Source organism: Centropristis striata, chromosome 4 (genome assembly GCF_030273125.1).
Source record: "Centropristis striata isolate RG_2023a ecotype Rhode Island chromosome 4, C.striata_1.0, whole genome shotgun sequence".
NCBI lineage: Eukaryota > Metazoa > Chordata > Actinopteri > Perciformes > Serranidae > Centropristis > Centropristis striata.
Window position 1 is genome coordinate 8,755,156 of NC_081520.1, and position 24,698 is coordinate 8,779,853.

Below are 24,698 nucleotides of genomic sequence, written 5' to 3' on the forward strand. Positions count from 1 at the left end.
CTACAGGGGTTGATAGTTTTGTAGCACAATCCACAAAATCTCTATCACTGATGTAACTATAGTTACAAACACCTCATCTGTAGGCTACACTCTAGAAAACATGTAAAATAAGATGTCACTGGTGCCCAGATGGTAAATGATGCATAGAACAGACTGATGTAGCATGTGCTATGAGCTACATCTGTATTTTAACTGTACTGTGACTTATTGTGAAGCACTGAATCAAAAAGGAACCGGACCTGGTGTGATGATAACGATGGTTAATAACAGTGATGGGTCATTCCAGAATTGGAGGACATTTTATGTCCCACCCACTAATTTTCAAATAAATCATGCATAAAATTCCAAAACGTGCATTTGTGGTGAAAATTATAATTACTCTGAGACAAAATATGAATAGAGTTATACAAAAACTGGTTCCAAAATATTATTTAAAATATAAAATTACTCTAAACACCCCCTAAAATTGCCTTTTTCTCTTGTCCCACCCTCTTGATGGCCAACATGCATGTCAAATAAAGTGGTTAAAATAAGGTTAAATGTTTTTTTATGATTTTGTTGATTTATGTATTTTGTAAGTGTAAAAACACTTTATTTAATCATAACATATTTTAAATAAAACCAATTTTGCATTAAAGTTGTGTCCCACAACATCCACGCAACCCTGTTACCAAAACCTTTTTAGCAGAGAGGAAGAAGAAGAAGAAGTATGAGACACATGGCACAAAAGAAATTGCATCAACAAGCTATTAGCTAATAGCATGGGTAGACAAAAGGTAAGTCCTCTCTTCTATTTTTCATATTTTTTATATTTCATTGGCCTTGGTCGAGTGTGTCCCTCTAAGCAATGCAACCCTGTTACTCATATTACCAGAATAATGCAAAATATTTTCAAAGTTTTCTTTGTTCCTTTAAATAACTAGGTTTGTTCTCAACCTTACAGTAGCAGTACATTCCATAGCTAGCATCTTTTTTCTGCTAAACAGCTAACATTAGTACGAATTTGCAACCCTTTTACTCGCAACCCTGTTACTGTAATTAGAGTAACAGGCTTGAACTACAGTAACAGGGTTGAATCTCTCTAAGTTCACTCAGAGGAGACAATCAGTGTTATCAATCGTAAAATCAAATTTGTACATATAATTTAACAAAATCTAGTTTTAAATATTATCATTAGTATTAGTCTAGGCCTACTGTATTTTCTAAAATGTGATTTATGTCATAATCTACAATCAAAAGTAATTTGTCTATTCAACCCTGTTATTCTAATTTCAACCCTGTTACTGTGTAATTTATCTTAAAATTATCCTAAATGACTGTATCAGCTCATGAGAGTTTATCCTATTGTCATTTTGGAAGTGTGTATGATAATATTCATTATTAATTTTAGCAAATATTTATAGATAAAGACTGAAATTTCTAAAAATCATGCATGACGATCACAATGTTTGGGCGAGATTGATTTTTGAAGTTGCTTAAATTAATGTCTGATCTGAAACAAAATGTGTATTCAGTGTGAAAATTAAATTTTTTACTTACTGCTTAAGGACATATTCAACAGCATATTATGTAATACTTTTACAGGTTCCTGAGTATTGGTAACAGGGTTGCGCTAAGCGGGGCACACAATATATAAAATACCTAATAAAAAGTGTCACTTTGAGTCCTGAGCTGGACAGACATAATTATTTGATGGTTAATTACTATAGCCTTTGCAACCTTCTCATGAGAAAGCGGCCTGTCTAGAGACTGCATTATAGCTCGGTCAATCTGAGAAGAGTAATATCTGTAAAGAACTGTTCCATCTCAAGGAGGGTGCAGTTTTGTTCCGAGGTATACAATGATGTAAATAGTCTCTAAATGTGCTATTTATTTCTCAATAGTCCGTAGATAGATGCCGTATTGAGTTTTAATTTTGGAAATGACAATTACAAGCAGAGGACAGTCTGAGCTGATGGGCCAGTTTGCAAAGAATTTTGAATGTTTGTAACTGGTGTGAACAAAACCTCATTCAACAGAATAAATAAAGGTTAAGATGTGCATATTGTGCTTGTGTGAAGAAAGTGAACATTGTGAAGGCCTGTACAGAAGACACTGAATCTCTACCCTACAGGCCCTTATTGTGCTAATTAAAATTAAGAGAAGTCATTAACAATTTTTAAAGTTTACTTTTTATTGATATTGATGAATGCTATTTGTTACTTTTAACTGAATATTGTAGAATTAAATAGGCAGGATTCACTTTTCAAAAAACTCAAAATTTAAATAAATAGCTACCCGTCATAACAGTTAAACTGTATACTTTATAAAAAAAAAATATTGTTGCTTTATACATATCTGTATGCAGAAATTGTTCAAGTGTATAGTATGCTCCAAATAGAAGCCAAACTATAAGTCATTAAATTAAAAAAATCTGTCAATTAATTTAGTTATATTTGGATTCCGTTTTCCCCATCAGATGTCTTTTTGTGTTCAGTTCTGGTTTAAGTACAATAATAAAGCATTTCGGTGCAAATATACAGAGAAGAAGTCCATAACTGGAGGCTAAAATAGCAAATATCTCCACAGCTACAGTGAACTTCCCAGGAGAGCTGACATATGCTGGTATAAATGTGATCCAGACTGCAGAGAATATCAGCATGCTAAAGGTGATGAATTTAGCTTCATTGAAATTATCTGGTAACTTTCTGGCCAAAAAAGCAAGTACAAAACATAGTAGTGCAAGGAGTCCTATGTATCCTAACACAGCCCAGAACCCAACAGCTGAGCCAAGATGACACTCTAAGATGATTCTGTCTTTATAGAGTAACACATTCTTAAAAGGAAAAGGAGGGTTTATCGTCAGCCAAAGTATGCAAATGATAACTTGTATGAGAGTGAAACCCAGAACACTGAGCCTCTGCTGTGTAGGCCCAAACCATTTCATCATATTACTACCAGGAAGTGTGGCCCTGAAGGCCATTAACACCACTAAAGTTTTCCCCAGAACACAAGAGATACAGAGGACAAAGGTGATGCCGAACGCTGTGTGTCGCAGCATGCAGGACCACTCAGAGGGCCGGCCGATGAAGGTCAGAGAACACAGGAAACACAGAGTCAAGGAGAAGAGCAGCAGGAAGCTCAGCTCAGAGTTGTTGGCCTTCACTAAGGGAGAGTCCTTATTGATCAAGAATAAAGTGGCCACAGTTATAGTAAGGAGCACACCAAACAAAGTAAAAAATATGAGTATTATACCCATAACTTCAGTGAAGTAGAGGAACTCAACATTTTTCAGTATACATGCATTTCTGTTTTGATTGGACCAATATTCTTCCGGACACTTTTTGCAGTCATTAGAATCTGTAATAGAAATATTGTTATTATTCTCTATTATAATTTATTCAGTTACATCCTAAAGACATAAATAAGAGACTGCACCATAGCAAACTTCAACATGATGCACATAGTCTGGAAAGCAAACAATATTGGCAAATTGCCATATCTCAGGTCTTTACGTGTACCTGTGCTGTTGCTGATTTCTCCTTCTGCACATGGTAAACAGTCATAGCAGCACACCGGCTTTCCTTTCTGAAGGACTTTATAAGTTCCTGGTTGACATCTCTCACTGCACACTGACACGGGCAACTTTGAATCAAAGAAAATAATGTGTTATTTTCTTTTACCAAAATAAAAGAGAGAGACAGAGGTTGTACTGTTAGGATATTTACCTCTGTTTTTCCTTCAGGCCAAATGATGGCTTCAGTCTTAAGGACAAACTTCTGTCCAGGAGGTAGAGAGGCATCATAATAGCCGACAGGTTTAAACTGGACTTTGCCATCAGATCCAAGCTGCCAGTTCACCACCTCATACCGAGCGACAGCTGCTCCAGTGCTGTCAAACCACACCTGGTCCCCGTTCTTAATGGTAAAATTCACCTGCTTCAAAGACTCCACTACCTACAAAGCAGTAAGACAATATGTCAATATATTAATTTACAGAACTTAGACATAAACTGTTTCATAATGAGTTTTTTCACCTGCCAGGGAGTAATATTTACAGTCTTGTCACACCCCTGACTTTCGGAGCACTTGAGGATGTTGTGTAGAGAATGAGCCACAGCGTAGATGGCTTTGTAAATGTTACTGGAGTATCTCAGCTTTGCCACATCATCATAATAATCTCTAAGCTCAATTAAATCCTGGTTTTCCTTGCACGTATCCATGTTTATATTGTTACACTTAAACTCTGTCTCCCAGAAGTCTTTGATTAGAAAATCGTCCAAGCCACTGAAATTGGCCTTTTGCACAGCAAAACCCAGTGAACCTCCCAGCACACTGTAGCTGGTGGGAGTCACAAGGCTGTCAGCAGTGATCCAGGCCTCCACACCAATAAACTGCAGGCCTGTAATGTTGTGTTCACTCAGCTGCTCCAGAAGGTGATCCATCTCTACGTTGGCCATGAAACCAACGATGACCCTGGCAGTGCTCTTTTGGATCACTTCTACCACTTTCATGAGTTTTTCTGGTTCTGCCCTGTGAAATTTCTCTGTATATTCAACACACACTCCTTCTTCTTGGGCCGCGGCAAGAAAGATGGCCATGCCATTGTTGCCATAGTCACTGTCGCTGTTGACTGCCCCGACCCATGTCCAGCCAAAGTGCTTGACCATCTGGGCGAGGGCTCGGCTTTGGTAGAGATCACTGGCTATAGTTCGAAAGAAAGAGGGATACTCTTTTCTGTTGCTCAAACACTCACAAGTGGCTGAATGACTTATCTGAGAATGCACAAAGATAGAGAAAGAAAAAGGAGAGTTTGCATGTAATATACATACTGATACACACAGGCATTAATCTTACCACTGGTATTTTGAATGGTCCAGCAGTGCGTGCCAGCACAATGGTTGAAGAGGATTCAGACTCCCCGATGATAGCATGAACAGCTGATTGACCAGAGCAGCTCTTTCCCAGAGTCCACTCATCACCATTCATTAAGGCCATAACTGCACGCATTGAGGATAATGTTGAGGCACAGCTGTCATAAATACGGTATCCGATCGAAACATTGGGAAGAAGAAATTCACTTTTGTTTATTTCTTTGATTGCAAACATCATTATTTGGGCAAATCGAAACCCCCTGAGATTGACACTGAGACAAAAAGAGCACAAATACAAACATGTATTTACTGACAGAACTCAAGAGGAGGCATTTTTATGCAAAACTCAAAATTACCTGGAACATGTGAGGCGTGTTGGTTTCTCTGTAGAGGAAAATGAAGGTTGTGTGATTTTCCTGTGGATGGAAAAGGCTCCACCAATTGTCACATCTCCTTCCTGAGACAGCAGAGGGAACTCTGGACTCCCCAGGATCTGACACAAAGGAGCTTCCTCCTCTGCTGCTCCAAATGCCAACAGGAACCACACAAAAACTAGCCCTGTCATCACTTGCAACATTTTCCAATCCATACGCTGTTGGGGCAGAGCTACCCAGCCAGGTTTGGGGTCACAGAAGACTTAAATGCGACATTTTATAATCTTAGTTCAACGGCAGAACTCAGTGGCTTCTTACTAACCAATCAGAGATAAGTGAGAGAGGAAAGGCTTGATTTGGTCTTGCAATTAAATTATTGTGTGAAACGATTGTGCCATGGGAAGTGTATTAGTTACTTTGTAGACTTGACCCTCTATCTCCTCACAAGTATCCATCTTTATCTGTTAAATACATCGCAAGACATGGTTTTTACACTTATCTATTAATTTAACATTGGTGGCTAAAGAACTTAGTTCAAACTTCCTATTCAGTGTCTGCTTCGGTAACTCACATATTACTATTTTATTTATTTATTTTGTAATTATGGAATAAGTGCCTGCAACAAAGACAATTCTGATGTAGGCCTCAGCTCCTACAGCATGTTAATTATATACACAAACACATTATTCTTTTTATTTGTGATTCTTTTTTATTGCAGTTCAGAATGGACATTACATCTTGAACATTCCTGGGACATTTTTTTTTTACAGTGAATTAAGTAACTTCACATACAGTAAAGGTATAGAAGACAAACAAAATAACTCCATTACATTAAAAGGGAGGTGGTGACCACTGATCAAGAGCTGTCTATACTTTTACTTTTACGTATTTTATGCAGCAGAATACGGCTCTACTTACTCTAAGGGTAGTGTGATATCTGCCTCAACATAATCCAGAAAAGGTACCCAAATTTTTCACGTTATGCAGTGTATGTTTATGGCAACAGCAGAACATATTGGATTTGATGTCTAGGCTCCAACCTCATCACACCTCAGGCAGTTACATGAGGTATTGAGGAGTGATGTAATAAAATCCCCCAAAACCAAATGGTTTCAGAGCCTAGCATTGATAATTCACTATGTGTGGGCCTGGCACAAGCCACCATGAGGCCATTCACCAAGATCTTAGTGGCTGCAAGGGAAATATGCTATCTAGCGCAACTGCTACGTGTGGACCTGGCACCAACTGCCGTGAGGCCATTCACCAAGAGCTTAGTGGCTGCAAGGGGAATATGCTACCTAGTGCAGCTGCTATGTGTGGGCCTGGCATTAGCCGCTGTGAGGCCAATCCCCAAGATCTCAGCAGCTTTCAAGGGGAATATGCAACAGTGTTCTCTTCCAGGGATTGATTCTGCATTGATTACATTAAATACTGACCTAATTTCATCAAGAGATCAGAATGGATGCTACGGCAGTACTTGGCACGGATCGCTTTACTCTTTTTGGAGGGACGTTGACCGCTGGTTGGGAGCGGCGTGAGCTTCTTTGCTGCTGCTTTACCTGTTGCTCATCTTACAATGGCTCCCGTTAAATTCTTGGGCACTGGCGGTTGTTTCTTGCATCTCAAGGTCGATAAAGAGCTCTTCATTGTTGAGACAAGAAGGAACTGAGATGTTTCATGCATGGAGTGTTTCCAGGATGCGGTGCACGGCCACCCGACGAGCTGCTTGCGTTGAATGTATGAGCTGTGGCGCGGCAGAATCTCTCCCGCTTTGAGCCCAGAGTGAGACTCACAGAGACTTGACCAGCTCCTTGACCAGACAACAGACGTTGGGTCCAACGTTTTAAAAGTTGTACCACTTTTGTCATGAGAAGACGAAAGTTGTCTTTAAATAGTTTTGAAAATTCATCTGGCACATTAATTCCAAGGTAAGTAAATTCAGAAGATACTTTGAAAGGAAAGGTCTGAATGATAATGAATGCGCAGCTTGGACAAATTAATTATATAACTGGAGAGCTTACCAAATGGGTCTAATATAGTTAAGGCTGACTGCACTTTGGCTGGACATGGGTTGGGGCAGTCAACAGCGAAAGTGACTATGGCAACAATGGCATGGCCATCTTCCTTGCCACGGCCCAAGAAGAAGGAGTGTGTGTAGAATATACAGAGAAATTTCACAGGGCAGAACCAGAAAAACTCATGAAAGTGGTAGAAATGATCCGAAAGAGCACTGCCAGGGTCATCGTTGGTTTCATCGCCCACGTAGAGATGAATAACCTTCTGGAGCAGCTGAGTGTGCACAACATTACAGGCCTGCAGTTTATATCAAGAGGTCATCTGCAAACAGGGAGACGCTATGTTTCGGACCCTCTCTAAAAATGTTGTGCTGTCTGTTGTAAAGCTAGCGCTTAAGGCTCAATTGACCATTCGCAACGGCTCTGCCCCCTTAGTTACTGTTGCTATGCCCGACAAGTTTCCAGGACCTTCAGCAGCCATGGAGTGGACCGAAGACGCATTGGAGAGTGTTTTTGGAGTAATACCTCCGCAAGGTAAGCTGCCCATTCACAAAATGCTACAAAGATTAAAATAAAATAGGTTCAAAATGGCACAACAGGCCATTATGAACCTATCACGTTATGTTCAACATTGACATTACAGGGCTGTACATTAACTTGTTTTGCTTATAGCACTGGTACTACAGGGGTTGATAGTTTTGTAGCACAATCCACAAAATCTCTATCACTGATGTAACTATCGTCACAAACACCTCATCTGTAGGCTACACTCTAGAAAACATGTAAAATAAGATGTCACTGGTGCCCAGATGGTAAATGATGCATAGAACAGACTGATGTAGCATGTGCTATGAGCTACATCTGTATTTTAACTGTACTGTGACTTATTGTGAAGCACTGAATCAAAAAGGAACCGGACCTGGTGTGTTGATAACGATGGTTAATAACAGTGATGGGTCATTCCAGAATTGGAGGACATTTTATGTCCCACCCACTAATTTTCAAAAAAATCATGCATAAAATTCCAAAACGTGCATTTGTGGTGAAAATTATAATTACTTTGAGACAAAATATGAATAGAGTTATACAAAAACTGGTTCCAAAATATTATTTAAAATATAAAATTACTCTAAACACCCCCTAAAATTGCCTTTTTCTCTTGTCCCACCCTCTTGATGGCCAACATGCATGTCAAATAAAGTGGTTAAAATAAGGTTAAATGTTTTTTTATGATTTTGTTGATTTATGTATGTTGTAAAAACACTTTATTTAATCATAACATATTTTAAATAAAACCAATTTTGCATTAAAGTTGTGTCCCACAACATCCACGCAACCCTGTTACCAAAACCTTTTTAGCAGAGAGGAAGAAGAAGAAGAAGTATGAGACACATGGCACAAAAGAAATTGCATCAACAAGCTATTAGCTAATAGCATGGGTAGACAAAAGGTAAGTCCTCTCTTCTATTTTTCATATTTTTTATATTTCATTGGCCTTGGTCGAGTGTGTCCCTCTAAGCAATGCAACCCTGTTACTCATATTACCAGAATAATGCAAAATATTTTCAAAGTTTTCTTTGTTCCTTTAAATAACTAGGTTTGTTCTCAACCTTACAGTAGCAGTACATTCCATAGCTAGCATCTTTTTTCTGCTAAACAGCTAACATTAGTACGAATTTGCAACCCTTTTACTCGCAACCCTGTTACTGTAATTAGAGTAACAGGCTTGAACTACAGTAACAGGGTTGAATCTCTCTAAGTTCACTCAGAGGAGACAATCAGTGTTATCAATCGTAAAATCAAATTTGTACATATAATTTAACAAAATCTAGTTTTAAATATTATCATTAGTATTAGTCTAGGCCTACTGTATTTTCTAAAATGTGATTTATGTCATAATCTACAATCAAAAGTAATTTGTCTATTCAACCCTGTTATTCTAATTTCAACCCTGTTACTGTGTAATTTATCTTAAAATTATCCTAAATGACTGTATCAGCTCATGAGAGTTTATCCTATTGTCATTTTGGAAGTGTGTATGATAATATTCATTATTAATTTTAGCAAATATTTATAGATAAAGACTGAAATTTCTAAAAATCATGCATGACGATCACAATGTTTGGGCGAGATTGATTTTTGAAGTTGCTTAAATTAATGTCTGATCTGAAACAAAATGTGTATTCAGTGTGAAAATTAAATTTTTTACTTACTGCTTAAGGACATATTCAACAACATATTATGTAATACTTTTACAGGTTCCTGAGTATTGGTAACAGGGTTGCGCTAAGCGGGGCACACAATATATAAAATACCTAATAAAAAGTGTCACTTTGAGTCCTGAGCTGGACAGACATAATTATTTGATGGTTAATTACTATAGCCTTTGCAACCTTCTCATGAGATAGCGGCCTGTCTAGAGACTGCATTATAGCTCGGTCAATCTGAGAAGAGTAATATCTGTAAAGAACTGTTCCATCTCAAGGAGGGTGCAGTTTTGTTCCGAGGTATACAATGATGTAAATAGTCTCTAAATGTGCTATTTATTTCTCAATAGTCCGTAGATAGATGCCGTATTGAGTTTTAATTTCGGAAATGACAATTACAAGCAGAGGACAGTCTGAGCTGATGGGCCAGTTTGCAAAGAATTTTGAATGTTTGTAACTGGTGTGAACAAAACCTCATTCAACAGAATAAATAAAGGTTAAGTTGTGCATATTGTGCTTGTGTGAAGAAAGTGAACATTGTGAAGGCCTGTACAGAAGACACTGAATCTCTACCCTACAGGCCCTTATTGTGCTAATTAAAATTAAGAGAAGTCATTAACAATTTTTAAAGTTTACATTTTATTGATATTGATGAATGCTATTTGTTACTTTTAACTGAATATTGTAGAATTAAATAGGCAGGATTCACTTTTCAAAAAACTCAAAATTGAAATAAATAGCTACCCGTCATAACGGTTAAACTGTATACTTTATAAAAAAAAATATTGTTGCTTTATAAATATCTGTATGCAGAAATTGTTCAAGTGTATAGTATGCTCCAAATAAAAGCCAAACTATAAGTCATTAAATTAAAAAAATCTGTCAATTAATTCAGTTATATTTGGATTCCGTTTTCCCCATCAGATGTCTTTTTGTGTTCAGTTCTGGTTTAAGTACAATAATAAAGCATTTCGGTGCAAATATACAGAGAAGAAGTCCATAACTGGAGGCTAAAATAGCAAATATCTCCACAGCTACAGTGAACTTCCCAGGAGAGCTGACATATGCTGGTATAAATGTGATCCAGACTGCACAGAATATCAGCATGCTAAAGGTGATGAATTTAGCTTCATTGAAATTATCTGGTAACTTTCTGGCCAAAAAAGCAAGTACAAAACATAGTAGTGCAAGAAGTCCTATGTATCCTAACACAGCCCAGAACCCGACAGCTGAGCCAAGATGACACTCTAAGATGATTCTGTCTTTATAGAGTAACAAATTCTTAAAAGGAAAAGGAGGGTTTATTGTCAGCCAGAGTATGCAAATGATAACTTGTATGAGAGTGAAACCCAGAACACTGAGCCTCTGCTGTGTAGGCCCAAACCATTTCATCATATTACTACCAGGAAGTGTGGCCCTGAAGGCCATTAACACCACTAAAGTTTTCCCCAGAACACAAGAGATACAGAGGACAAAGGTGATGCTGAACGATGTGTGTCGCAGCATGCAGGACCACTCAGAGGGCCGGCCGATGAAGGTCAGAGAACACAGGAAACACAGAGTCAAGGAGAAGAGCAGCAGGAAGCTCAGCTCAGAGTTGTTGGCCTTCACTAAGGGAGAGTCCTTATTGATCAAGAATAAAGTGGCCACAGTTATAGTAAGGAGCACACCAAACAAAGTAAAAAATACAAGTATTATACCCATAACTTCAGTGAAGTAGAGGAACTCGACATTTTTCAGTATACATGCATTTCTGTTTTGATTGGACCAATATTCTTCTGGACACTTTTTGCAGTCATTAGAATCTGTAATAGAAATATTGTCTCTATTATAATTTAATCAGTTAAATCCTAAAAACAGTAATAGGAGACTGTAACAGAGCAAACTTCAACATGATGCACATAGTTTGGAAAGCAAAAAATTTAGGCAAATTGCCATATCTCAGGGCTTTACGTGTACCTGTGCTGTTGCTGATTTCTCCTTCTGCACATGGTAAACAGTCATAGCAGCAAACCGGCTTTCCTTTCTGAAGGACTTTATAGGTTCCTGGTTGACATCTCTCACTGCACACTGACACGGGCAACTTTGAATCAAAGAAAATTGTGTTTTACTTTTTAACAAAAAAATCAATCAAAGTGAAATATTACCAAACTGCATGTTAAACCCTTGCATTATATATATATATATATATATATATATATATATAGAAAGGTTGTGCTGTTAGGATATTTGCCTCTGTTTTTCCTCCATGCCAAATGATGGCTTCAGTCTTAAGGACAAACTTATGTCCAGGAGGTAGAGAGGCATCATAATAGCCGACCGGTTTAAACTGGACTTTGCCATCAGATCCAAGCTGCCAGTTCACCACCTCATACTGAGCGACAGCTGCTCCAGTGCTGTCAAACCACACCTGGTCCCCGTTCTTAATGGTAAAATTTACCTGCTTCAAAGACTCCACTACCTACAAAGCAGTAAGACAATATGTCAATATATTAATTTTCAGAACTATGAAATAAACTGTTTAATAATGAGTTTTTTCACCTGCCAGGGAGTAATATTTACAGTCTTGTCACACCCCTGACTTTCGGAGCACTTGAGGATGTTGTGCAGAGAATGAGCCACAGCGTAGATGGCTTTGTAAATGTTACTGGAGTATCTCAGCTTTGCCACATCATCATAATAATCTCTAAGCTCAATTAAATCCTGGTTTTCCTTGCACGTATCCATGTTTATATTGTTACACTTAAACTCTGTCTCCCAGAAGTCTTTGATTAGAAAATCGTCCAAGCCACTGATATTGGCCTTTTGCACAGCAAAACCCAGTGAACCTCCCAGCACACTGAAGCTGGTGGGAGTCACAAGGCTGTCAGCAGTGATCCAGGCCTCCACACCAATAAACTGCAGGCCTGTAATGTTGTGTTCACTCAGCTGCTCCAGAAGGTGATCCATCTCTACGTGGGCCATGAAACCAACAATGACCCTGGCAGTGCTCTTTCGGATCACTTCTACCACTTTCATGAGTTTTTCTGGTTCTGCCCTGTGAAATTTCTCTGTATATTCAACACACACTCCTTCTTCTTGGGCCGCGGCAAGAAAGATGGCCATGCCATTGTTGCCATAGTCACTGTCGCTGTTGACTGCCCCGACCCATGTCCAGCCAAAGTGCTTGACCATCTGGGCGAGGGCTCGGCTTTGGTAGAGATCACTGGCTATAGTTCGAAAGAAAGAGGGATACTCTTTTCTGTTGCTCAAACACTCACAAGTGGCTGAATGACTTATCTGAGAATGCACAAAGATAGAGAAAGAAAAAGGAGAGTTTGCATGTAATATACATACTGATACACACAGACATTAATCTTACCACTGGTATTTTGAATGGTCCAGCAGTGCGTGCCAGCACAATGGTTGAAGAGGATTCAGACTCCCCGATGATAGCATGAACAGCTGATTGACCAGAGCAGCTCTTTCCCAGAGTCCACTCATCACCATTCATTAAGGCCATAACTGTACGCATTGAGGATAATGTTGAGGCACAGTTGTCATAAATACGGTATCCGATCGAAACATTGGGAAGAAGAAATTCACTTTTGTTTATTTCTTTGATTGCAAACATCATTATTTGGGCAAATCGAAACACCCTGAGATCGACACTGAGACAAAAAGAGCACAAATACAAACATGTATTTACTGACAGAACTCAAGAGGAGGCATTTTTATGCAAAACTCAAAATTACCTGGAACATGTGAGACGTGTTGGTTTCTCTGTAGAGGAAAATGAAGGTTGTGTGATTTTCCTGTGGATGGAAAAGGCTCCACCAATTGTCACATCTCCTTCCTGAGACAGCAGAGGGAACTCTGGAATCCCCAGGATCTGACACAAAGGAGCTTCCTCCTCTGCTGCTCCAAATGCCAACAGGAACCACACAAAAACTAGCCCTGTGATCACTTGCAACATTTTCCACTCCATACGCTGTTGGGGCAGAGCTACCCAGCCAGGTTTGGGGTCACAGAAGACTTAAATGTGACATTTTATAATCTTAGTTAAACGGCAGAACTCAGTGGCTTCTTACTAACCAATCAGAGATAAGTGAGAGAGGAAAGGCTTGATTTGGTCTTGCAATTAAATTATTGTGTGAAACGATTGTCCCATGGGAAGTGTATTAGTTACTTTGTAGACTTGACCCTCTATCTCCTCACAAGTATCCATCTTTATCTGTTAAATACATCGCGAGACGTGGTTTTTACACTTATCTATTAATTTAACATTGGTAGCTAAAGAACTTAGTTCAAACTTCCTATTCAGTGTCTGCTTCGGTAACTCACATATTACTATTTTTTTTTTTTTTTTTTTTTTTAATTGTGGAATAAGTGCCTGCAATAAAGACAATTCTGATGTAGGCCTCAGTTCCTACAGCATGTTAATTATATACACAAACACATTATTCTTTTTATTTGTGATTCTTTTTTATTGCAATTCAGAATGGACATTACATCTTGAACATTCCTGGGACATTTTTTTTTTTACAGTGAATTAAGTAACTTCACATACAGTAAAGGTACAGAAGACAAACAAAATAACTCCATTACATTAAAAGGGAGGTGGTGACCACTGATCAAGAGCTGTCTATACTTTTACTTTTACGTATTTTATGCGGCAGAGTACGGCTCTACTTACTCTAAGGGTAGTGTGATATCTGCCTCAACATAATCCAGAAAAGGTACCCAAATTTTTCACGTTATGCAGTGTATGTTTATGGCAACAGCAGAACATATTGGATTTGATGTCTAGGCTCCAACCACATCACACCTCAGGCAGTTACATGAGGTATTGAGGAGTGATGTAATAAAATCCCCCAAAACCAAATGGTTTCAGAGCCGAGCATTGATAATTCACTATGTGTGGGCCTGGCACAAGCCACCATGAGGCCATTCACCAAGAGCTTAGTGGCTGCAAGGGGAATATGCTACCTAGTGCAACTGCTATGTGTGCGCCTGGCATTAGCCGCTGTGAGGCCATTCCCCAAGATCTCAGCAGCTTTCAAGGGGAATATGCAACAGTGTTCTCTTCCAGGGATTGATTCTCCATTGATTACATTAAATACTGACCTAATTTCATCAAGAGATCAGAATGGATGCTACGGCAGTACTGGGCACGGATCGCTTTACTCTTTTTGGAGGGACGTTGACCGCAGGTTTGACAGCAGCTGGTTGGGAGTAGCGTGAGCTTCTTTGCTGCTGCTTTGCTGCTGCTTTACCTGTTGCTCATCTTACAATGGCTCCTGTTAAATTCGTGGGCACTGGCGGTTGTTTCTTGCATCTCAAGGTAGATGAAGAGCTCTTCATTGTTGAGACCAGAAGGAACTGAGATGTTTCATGCATGGAGTGTTTCCAGGATGCGGTGCACGGCCACCCGACGAGCCGCTTGCGTTGAATGTATGAGCTGTGGCGCGGCAGAATCTCTCCCGCTTTGAGCCCAGAGTGAGACTCACAGAGACTTGACCAGCTCCTTGACCAGACAACGGACGTTGGGTCCAACGTTTTAAAAGTTGTTCCACTTTTGTCATGAGAAGAGGAAAGTTGTCTTTAAATAGTTTTGAAAATTCATCTGGCACATTAATTCCAAGGTAAGTAAATTCAGAAGATACTTTGAAAGGGAAGGTCTTATTAATTAATTAATTATATAACTGGAGAGCTTACCAAATGGGTCTAATATAGTTAAGGCTGACTGCACTTTGGCTGGACATGGGTTGGGGCAGTCAACAGCGACAGTGACTATGGCAACAATGGCATGGCCATCTTCCTTGCCGCGGCCCAAGAAGAAGGAGTGTGTGTGGAATATACAGAGAAATTTCACAGGGCAGAACCAGAAAAACTCATGAAAGTGGTAGGAGTGATCCGAAAGAGCACTGCCAGGGTCATCGTTGGTTTCATCGCCCACGTAGAGATGAATAACCTTCTGGAGCAGCTGAGTGTGCACAACATTACAGGCCTGCAGTTTATATCAAGAGGTCGTCTGCAAACAGGGAGACGCTATGTTTAGGACCCTCTCTAAAAATGTTGTGCTGTCTGTTGTAAAGCTAGCGCTTAAGACTCAATTGACCATTCGCAACAGCTCTGCCCCCTTAGTTACTGTTGCTATGCCCGACAAGTTTCCAGGACCTTCAGCAGCCATGGAGTGGACCGAAGACGCATTGGAGAGTGTTTTTGGAGTAATACCTCCGCAAGGTAGGCTACCCATTCACAAAATGCTACAAAGATTAAAATAAAATAGGTTCAAAATGGCACAACAGGCCATTATGAACCTATCACGTTATGTTCAACATCGACATTACAGGGCTGTACATTAACTTGTTTTGCTTATAGCACTGGTACTACAGGGGTTGATAGTTTTGTAGCACAATCCACAAAATCTCTATCACTGATGTAACTATAGTCACAAACACCTCATCTGTAGGCTACACTCTAGAAAACATGTAAAATAAGATGTCACTGGTGCCCAGATGGTAAATGATGCATAGAACAGACCGATGTAGCATGTGCTATGAGCTACATCTGTATTTTAACTGTACTGTGACTTATTGTGAAGCACTGAATCAAAAAGGAACCGGACCTGGTGTGATGATAACGATGGTTAATAACAGTGATGGGTCATTCCAGAATTGGAGGACATTTTATGTCCCACCCACTAATTTTCAAATAAATCATGCATAAAATTCCAAAACGTGCATTTGTGGTGAAAATTATAATTACTCTGAGACAAAATATGAATAGAGTTATACAAAAACTGGTTCCAAAATATTATTTAAAATATAAAATTACTCTAAACACCCCCTAAAATTGCCTTTTTCTCTTGTCCCATCCTCTTGATGGCCAACATGCATGTCAAAGAAAGTGGTTAAAATAAGGTTCAATGTTTTTTTGTTTTTTCATGATTTTGTTCATTTATGTATTTTGTAAGTGTAAAAACACTTTATTTAATCATAACATATTTTAAATAAAACCAATTATGCATTAAAGTTGTGTCCCACAACATCCACGCAACCCTGTTACCAAAAACTTTTTAGCAGAGAAGAAGAAGAAGAAGTATGAGACACATGGCACAAAAGAAATTGCATCATCAAGCTATTAGCTAATAGCATGGGTAGACAAAAGGTAAGTCCTCTCTTCTATTTTTCATATTTTTTATATTTCATTGGCCTTGGTCGAGTGTGTCCCTCTAAGCAATGCAACCCTGTTACTCATATTACCAGAATAATGCAAAATATTTTCAAAGTTTTCTTTGTTCCTTTAAATAACTAGGTTTGTTCTCAACCTTACAGTAGCAGTACATTCCATAGCTAGCATCTTTTTTCTGCTAAACAGCTAACATTAGTACGAATTTGCAACCCTGTTACTGTAATTAGAGTAACAGGCTTGAACTACAGTAACAGGGTTGAATCTCTTTAAGTTCACTCAGAGGAGTCAATCAGTGTTATCAATCGTAAAATCAAATTTGTACATATAATTTAACAAAATCTAGTTTTAAATATTATCATTAGTATTAGTCTAGGCCTACTGTATTTTCTAAAATGTGATTTATGTCATAATCTACAATCAAAAGTAATTTGTCTATTCAACCCTGTTATTCTAATTTCAACCCTGTTACTGTGTAATTTATCTTAAAATTATCCTAAATGACTGTATCAGCTCATGAGAGTTTATCCTATTGTCATTTTGGAAGTGTGTATGATAATATTCATTATTAATTTTAGCATATATTTATAGATAAAGACTGAAATTTCTAAAAACCATGCATGACGATCACAATGTTTGGGCGAGATTGATTTTTGAAGTTGCTTAAATTAATGTCTGATCTGAAACAAAATGTGTATTCAGTGTGGAAATTACATTTTTTACTTACTGCTTAAGGACATATTCAACAACATATTATGTAATACTTTTACAGGTTCCTGAGTATTGGTAACAGGGTTGCGCTAAGCGGGGCACACAATATATAAAATACCTAATAAAAAGTGTCACTTTGAGTCCTGAGCTGGACAGACATAATTATTTGATGGTTAATTACTATAGCCTTTGCAACCTTCTCATGAGATAGCGGCCTGTCTAGAGACTGCATTATAGCTCGGTCAATCTGAGAAGAGTAATATCTGTAAAGAACTGTTCCATCTCAAGGAGGGTGCAGTTTTGTTCCGAGGTATACAATGATGTAAATAGTCTCTAAATGTGCTATTTATTTCTCAATAGTCCGTAGATAGATGCCGTATTGAGTTTTAATTTCGGAAATGACAATTACAAGCAGAGGACAGTCTGAGCTGATGGGCCAGTTTGCAAAGAATTTTGAATGTTTGTAACTGGTGTGAACAAAACCTCATTCAACAGAATAAATAAAGGTTAAGTTGTGCATATTGTGCTTGTGTGAAGAAAGTGAACATTGTGAAGGCCTGTACAGAAGACACTGAATCTCTACCCTACAGGCCCTTATTGTGCTAATTAAAATTAAGAGAAGTCATTAACAATTTTTAAAGTTTACATTTTATTGATATTGATGAATGCTATTTGTTACTTTTAACTGAATATTGTAGAATTAAATAGGCAGGATTCACTTTTCAAAAAACTCAAAATTTAAATAAATAGCTACCCATCATAACGGTTAAACTGTATACTTTATTAAAAAAAATATTGTTGCTTTATAAATATCTGTATGCAGAAATTGTTCAAGTGTATAGTATGCTCCAAATAAAAGCCAAACTATAAGTCATTAAATAAAAAAAATCTGTCAATTAATTTAGTTATATTTGGATTCTGTTTTCCCCATCAGATGTCTTTTTGTGTTAAGTTCAGGTTTGAGGACAATAATAAAGCATTTCGGTGCAAATATACAGAGAAGAAGTCCATAACTGGAGGCTAAAATAGCAAATATCTCCACAGCTACAGTGAATTTCCCAGGAGAGCTGACATACGCTGGTATAAATGTGATCCAGACTGCACAGAATATCAGCATGCTAAAGGTGATGAATTTAGCTTCATTGAAATTATCTGGTAACTTTCTGGCCAAAAAAGCAAGTACAAAACATAGTAGTGCAAGGAGTCCTATGTATCCTAACACAGCCCAGAACCCAACAGCTGAGCCAAGATGACACTCTAAGATGATTCTGTCTTTATAGAGCAACAAATTCTTAAAAGGAAAAGGAGGGTTTATTGTCAGCCAAAGTATGCAAATGATAACTTGTATGAGAGTGAAACCCAGAACACTGAGCCTCTGCTGTGTAGGCCCAAACCATTTCATCATATTACTACCAGGAAGTGTGGCCCTGAAGGCCATTAACACCACTAAAGTTTTCCCCAGAACACAAGAGATGCAGAGGACAAAGGTGATGCCGAACGCTGTGTGTCGCAGCATGCAGGACCACTCAGAGGGCCGGCCGATGAAGGTCAGAGAACACAGGAAACACAGAGTCAAGGAGAAGAGCAGCAGGAAGCTCAGCTCAGAGTTGTTGGCCTTCACTAAGGGAGAGTCCTTATTGATCAAGAATAAAGTGGCCACAGTTATAGTAAGGAGCACACCAAACAAAGTAAAAAATACGAGTATTATACCCATAACTTCAGTGAAGTAGAGGAACTCAACATTTTTCAGTATACATGCATTTCTGTTTTGATTGGACCAATATTCTTCCGGACACTTTTTGCAGTCATTAGAATCTGTAATAGAAATATTGTTATTATTCTCTATTATAATTTAATCAGTTACATCCTAAAGACATAAATAAGAGACTGCACCATAGCAAACTTCAACATGATGCACATAGTCTGGAAAGCAAACAATATTGGCAAATTGCCATATCTCAGGTCTTTACGTGTACCTGTGCTGTTGCTGATTTCTCCTTCTGCACATGGTAAACAGTCATAGCAGCACACCGGCTTTCCTTTCTGAAGGACTTTATAAGTTCCTGGTTGACATCTCTCACTGCACACTGACACGGGCAACTTTGAATCAAAGGAAATAATGTGTTATTTTCTTTTACCAAAATAAAAGAGAGAGAGAGAGAGGTTGTACTGTTAGGATACTTGCCTCTGTTTTTCCTTCAGGCCAAATGATGGCTTCAGTCTTAAGGACAAACTTATGTCCAGGAGGTAGAGAGGCATCATAATAGCCGACAGGTTTAAACTGGACTTTGCCATCAGATCCAAGCTGCCAGTTCACCACCTCATACCGAGCGACAGCTGCTCCAGTGCTGTCAAACCACACCTGGTCCCCGTTCTTAATGGTAAAATTCACCTGCTTCAAAGACTCCACTACCTACAAAGCAGTAAGACAATATGTCAATATATTAATTTACAGAACTTAGACATAAAGTGTTTCATAATGAATTTTCTTCACCTGCCAGGGAGTAATATTTACAGTCTTGTCACACCCCTGACTTTCAGAGCACTTGAGGATGTTGTGCAGAGAATGAGCCACAGCGTAGATGGCTTTGTAGATGTTACTTGAGTATCTCAGCTCTGCCACATCATCATAATAATCTTTAAATTCAATTAGATCCAGGTTTTCTTTGCATGTATCCCTGTTTATATCGTTGCACTTAAACTCTGTCTCCCAGAAGTCTTTGATTAGAAAATCGTCCAAGCCACTGATATTGGCCTTTTGCACAGCAAAACCCAGTGAACCTCCCAGCACACTGAAGCTGGTGGGAGTCACAAGGCTGTCAGCAGTGATCCAGGCCTCCACACCAATAAACTCTAGGCCTGTAATGTTGTGCAAACTCAGCTGCTCGAGAAGGTTATTCATCTCTACGTGGGCCAGGAAACCAACAATGACCCTGGCAGTGCTCTTTCGGATCACTTCTACCACTTTCATGAGTTTTTCTGGTTCTGCCCTGTGAAATTTCTCTGTATATTCAACACACACTCCTTCTTCTTGGGCCGCGGCAAGGAAGATGGCCATGCCATTGTTGCCATAGTCACTGTCGCTGTTGACTGCCCCGACCCATGTCCAGCCAAAGTGCTTGACCATCTGGGCGAGGGCTCGGCTTTGGTAGAGATCACTGGCTATAGTTCGAAAGAAAGAGGGATACTCTTTTCTGTTGCTCAAACACTCACAAGTGGCTGAATGACTTATCTGAGAATGCACAAAAAGAGAAAGAAAAAGGAGAGTTTGCATGTAATATACACTTATATACACAGGCATTAATCTTACCACTGGTATTTTGAATGGTCCAGTAGTGCGTGTCAACACAATGGTTGAAGAGGATTCAGACTCCCCGATGATAGCATGAACAGCTGATTGACCAGAGCAGCTCTTTCCCATAGTCCACTCATCACCATTCATTAAGGCCATAACTGTACGCATTGAGGATAATGTTGAGCCACAGTTGTCATAAATTCGGTATCCGATCGAAACATTGGGAAGAAGAAATTCACTTTTGTTTATTTCTTTGATTGCAAACATCATGGTTTGGGCAAATCGAAGCTCCCTGAGATTGACACTGAGACAAAAAGAGCACAAATACAAACAACATGTATTTACTGACAGAACTCAAGAGGAGGCATTTTATACAAAGCTCAAAAATTACCTGGAACATGTGAGACGTGTTGGTTTCTCTGTAGAGGAAAATGAAGGTTGTGTGATTTTGCTGTGGATGGAAAAGGCTCCACCAATTGTCACATCTCCTTCCTGAGACAGCAGAGGGAACTCTGGACTCCCCAGGATCTGACACAAAGGAGCTTCCTCCTCTGCTGCTCCAAATGCTAACAGGAGCCACACAAAAACTAGCCCTGTCATCACTTGCAACATTTTCCACTCCATACGCTGTTGGGGCAGAGCTACCCAGCCAGGTTTGGGGTCACAGAAGACTTAAATGTGACATTTTATAATCTTAGTTAGATGGTAGGACTCAGTGACTTTTTACCAACCAATCAGAGATAAGTGAGATAGGACCGACTTGATTGGGTCTTGCCATTTAATTATTGTGTGAAACTATTATACCAAAGGAAGTGTATTAGTTACTAGTTACTTTGTAGACTTGACCCTCTATCTCCTCACAAGTATCTATCTTTATCTGTGAAATACATCGCGAGACGTGGTTTTTACACACATATGTTATTTTACATTGGTAGCTAAAACAATGTTTACTTTGTTTCACCATCACCATATGACCTATTATTTATCAAACAAAAGCACCCACCAGCCAAATCAAGATTTCTTATTACATGGCACGGTGGTACTTATTGACATGCTGTCACATTGGCCATGAAAATATAAACAAAATCAAAGTTTTTTCCAGCCCTTCTAAAAAAGGAAAGGGAGGAAGGAAACAGGATGCAATTCACTATATTGTACGCCAAGGATACAAAAATACAGTAGGATGGAAGATGAACACTTTAAGGTGTCTCATTAAACAGATACACAGGGCCTTTCCTGTTTATAACTAAATTCAAACTCAAAAATGTGGAGTCAAAAGACTTCCTCATATTTTCAGCCAAAAACTCAGTTCAAACTTTCTTTTTACTGTCTGCTTCTGTAACTCACATAACACTATTTTATATATATTTAACATATGGAATAAGTGCCTGCAATAACGACAATTCTGAGATTGTGTTAAATATATACAAACACATCTAAATTATACAAAAGTTTTCAATTTTGGCGGCAGTTTTTGAGTGTACTTACTAATTCTTTTCAGTTTTTGTGCAAAATATGCATTCTTATATAGATGTTTTTTAAAAATACAAACATATATACAGTTTATGCACACATAATCTATTAATATGCTAGTTAGGGATATTAGGGAAAATATGTACATGTACCAGATCTGAGTTTTAAACTGTAAAATGAAGCTGTTTTAAAAAAAAATCATTATTTTCATGGTACTGAATGGTTTCAAAGGTTGCGCTCAATTCCTTTTATTACCTGCAACATCTTAATGCAAATATAATCATAAACTGTGATCAGACATTTGAAACATCTTACAAATATAGTATGATTTAAAAAATAAATAGCAATAGTGTGAAAACAATGGACATCCTCATCCATTAATGACTTTTAAATTACTTTGGCCCATTTACTTTATTATTTTATTACTTTATTATTATAGCTTACATGTCATGTCACTTTTAGGTAATTCTGCATTTGGATAAGGGAATTAAAGTTAAACTTTTGACAACTGATCAAAATAAACATTTCATCATGCCTAATTTAGTAAGGCATTGGGCCGTGTGATATTTAATTTGATGTTATTGTTATTTTTCAGTCAAAGGGATGTTTAACAGTCATCTGACATGCCTCTTAGGCCCTCTTTAATTAAAAGAAACTGTTGTTTGTGTGTTTGTAGATGCCTGTTAGTTTATGAAACACTTTAGACCTCTCCAGAGGGTTTGTCTTATGGGGGCTGATTTACTCTGAGCACATGTGGTGAAGTGCAGGTGCCTCCGGCACTTGACTCACAAGCACTCTAACAAACTAACAAAAACTCCCTTTAGAGTTCGCAGTGTCTCCAAAGTGCCTCCACACCTGTCCTCTCAGCGCACACTGGAAAGTTTTCGCCAGTACAGTTGCATCATGATTCCCTATGATTACCCACTAGAGAAATTGAGGCCTTTGGCAGTACTGTCCCCTGGAGCCCAGCATGTTATTTTACCATGATATTGCATTTTGAAAACAACAAACTTCAACAACTAATTTTGAAGTTTGAAGAATCAACTCTTAATATGTTGTGCTTGATGGTTGACAGCTTATTAGATGTCAGATCAATTTCTAAAATAGATGATAGAGTTTTGATAGGCACTTCACAATGAATAACAAATGAAACATGTATGTTATGAAACATGTACAATATTTTCGTGATCTGATTTCAAGCAAACAATCAAAATACTGTAGATGGCTGTTAGGTTTCTTTTCTGCAACTTCCCTTCTGAAGTAAAAGAGATTGATTGCATTTTGAGGCACAAACATTGTGCAAACAGGGGCAATATATCTATTGTATTGTATTATATTGTTATTCATTCTGTGTATTTTATTGTATTTTATTACTGTTTCTTTTCTATCCTTTTGTACGGTGTATTATAACAAAATAACTGCATTGGCTAAGTGGTTGGCCTACGCCAAGAAAATCAAGAACAAAAAGAAGAAAGAACCCAACACTGTGACCTTTACCTGTTCTCCATATGTTGTTGTATTAGAGCGTTATGGAGGATCTATCCACATGAAAAGGCCAAAATTATATGGTAACCAAATATTACACCCTTGTATGTCTGTTGAACATATTGCTCCAAAACATATCACTCCCGGTCTTGTTTTGACCCCTCAACCCTGCAATTTATTTATTTATTATTTTATTTGATAGGGACAATGCAGTTAAAATAGATACAGGACATGCATCCGATGTGCTGCATATAGAGATATAGCTTCAGCTAATTTTCAACTCCTGTCCCTAGTTGGGCTTTGACAACTACAAACAAAATCACAATACTATAAAATAATAATAATACTATCCTATATAGCCTGGTGTATACACACTTTGAAGGATGCCTTGTGTGATAGGTTAATATATAGAGGGCCATGACAAAAGGTCAGTATCTGATGAGTTTGAGTGAGACCAGGCTGGTATACCGTTGTCTGCAAATGCGATTCCCAACCAGGTGTGCCAGTACTTCTTGGGGTAATTTGAAAAAAAAAAGAATAAGAAGAAATAAATTATATTTGTATTAGGCTGCCATAAAAAGCATGAATGGGAACGTTGCAGAAGGAAGAACCAGAGAATCAGATGGACTGGAGAGTGGAGATCAGCAAGGCAGTAAAGTTTAGATGAGCGGCCTTGAGGCTTAAAGAGTACTAGAACAGGAACCCACAGGTGGATGGCCAACTAATCATCTGGAAGATATGGCTGGGGATCAGTGGAAAAGGGCAAAGGATGATCTAGGTGCCAACAACCACGTAGATGATCCTTCGCCCTTTTCCACTGATCAACTAATGATCTGGTTGGGTGTCTGCTGAGATGATATGGTCCACTCCTTCCAAGGACTCCATGGGAGAAACCCTCATAAATTTGAAGATAAGAACCCAAGAGAGGTGGCTGCTGGAAATCAGGGTGGCTCATCAACGTCCACTGAAAGCAAATGCGTTTCAGGAGATAGAGGTTCAGTGCAGGCAGTCGACTAGGTAGCTGGCTCAGAGCAGACAGGCATTGGGCTATCCAGCTCAGGACAGGCAGTGGGGTCCCCATGGCTATTGGCTCCAACATATTTTTTATTATGT

General features: G+C 38.5%; 3 protein-coding genes across 3 annotated transcripts; all 3 read right to left on the reverse strand.

Moving 5' to 3' along the window:
- Positions 1-2,425: 2,425 nt before the first annotated feature.
- Positions 2,426-5,429, reverse strand: LOC131969883 (extracellular calcium-sensing receptor-like). The gene is made up of 6 exons (XM_059331108.1): positions 5,209-5,429; positions 4,836-5,124; positions 4,016-4,753; positions 3,708-3,935; positions 3,501-3,624; positions 2,426-3,339 (listed from the first exon to the last, which is right to left on the reverse strand). The coding sequence occupies exons 1-6, from the start codon at positions 5,427-5,429 to the stop codon at positions 2,426-2,428; spliced, it is 2,514 nt and encodes an 837-aa protein (XP_059187091.1).
- Positions 5,430-10,339: 4,910 nt separating this feature from the next.
- On the reverse strand, positions 10,340-13,403 carry LOC131969884 (extracellular calcium-sensing receptor-like). The gene is made up of 6 exons (XM_059331109.1): positions 13,183-13,403; positions 12,810-13,098; positions 11,990-12,727; positions 11,682-11,909; positions 11,408-11,531; positions 10,340-11,253 (listed from the first exon to the last, which is right to left on the reverse strand). The coding sequence occupies exons 1-6, from the start codon at positions 13,401-13,403 to the stop codon at positions 10,340-10,342; spliced, it is 2,514 nt and encodes an 837-aa protein (XP_059187092.1).
- Positions 13,404-18,233: 4,830 nt separating this feature from the next.
- On the reverse strand, positions 18,234-22,478 carry LOC131969885 (extracellular calcium-sensing receptor-like). Its single transcript, XM_059331112.1, has 7 exons — positions 22,400-22,478; positions 21,019-21,181; positions 20,643-20,931; positions 19,827-20,564; positions 19,518-19,745; positions 19,309-19,432; positions 18,234-19,147 (listed from the first exon to the last, which is right to left on the reverse strand). Exons 1-7 carry the CDS (start codon positions 22,476-22,478, stop codon positions 18,234-18,236), a joined length of 2,535 nt encoding a protein of 844 aa, XP_059187095.1.
- Positions 22,479-24,698: the final 2,220 nt, after the last annotated feature.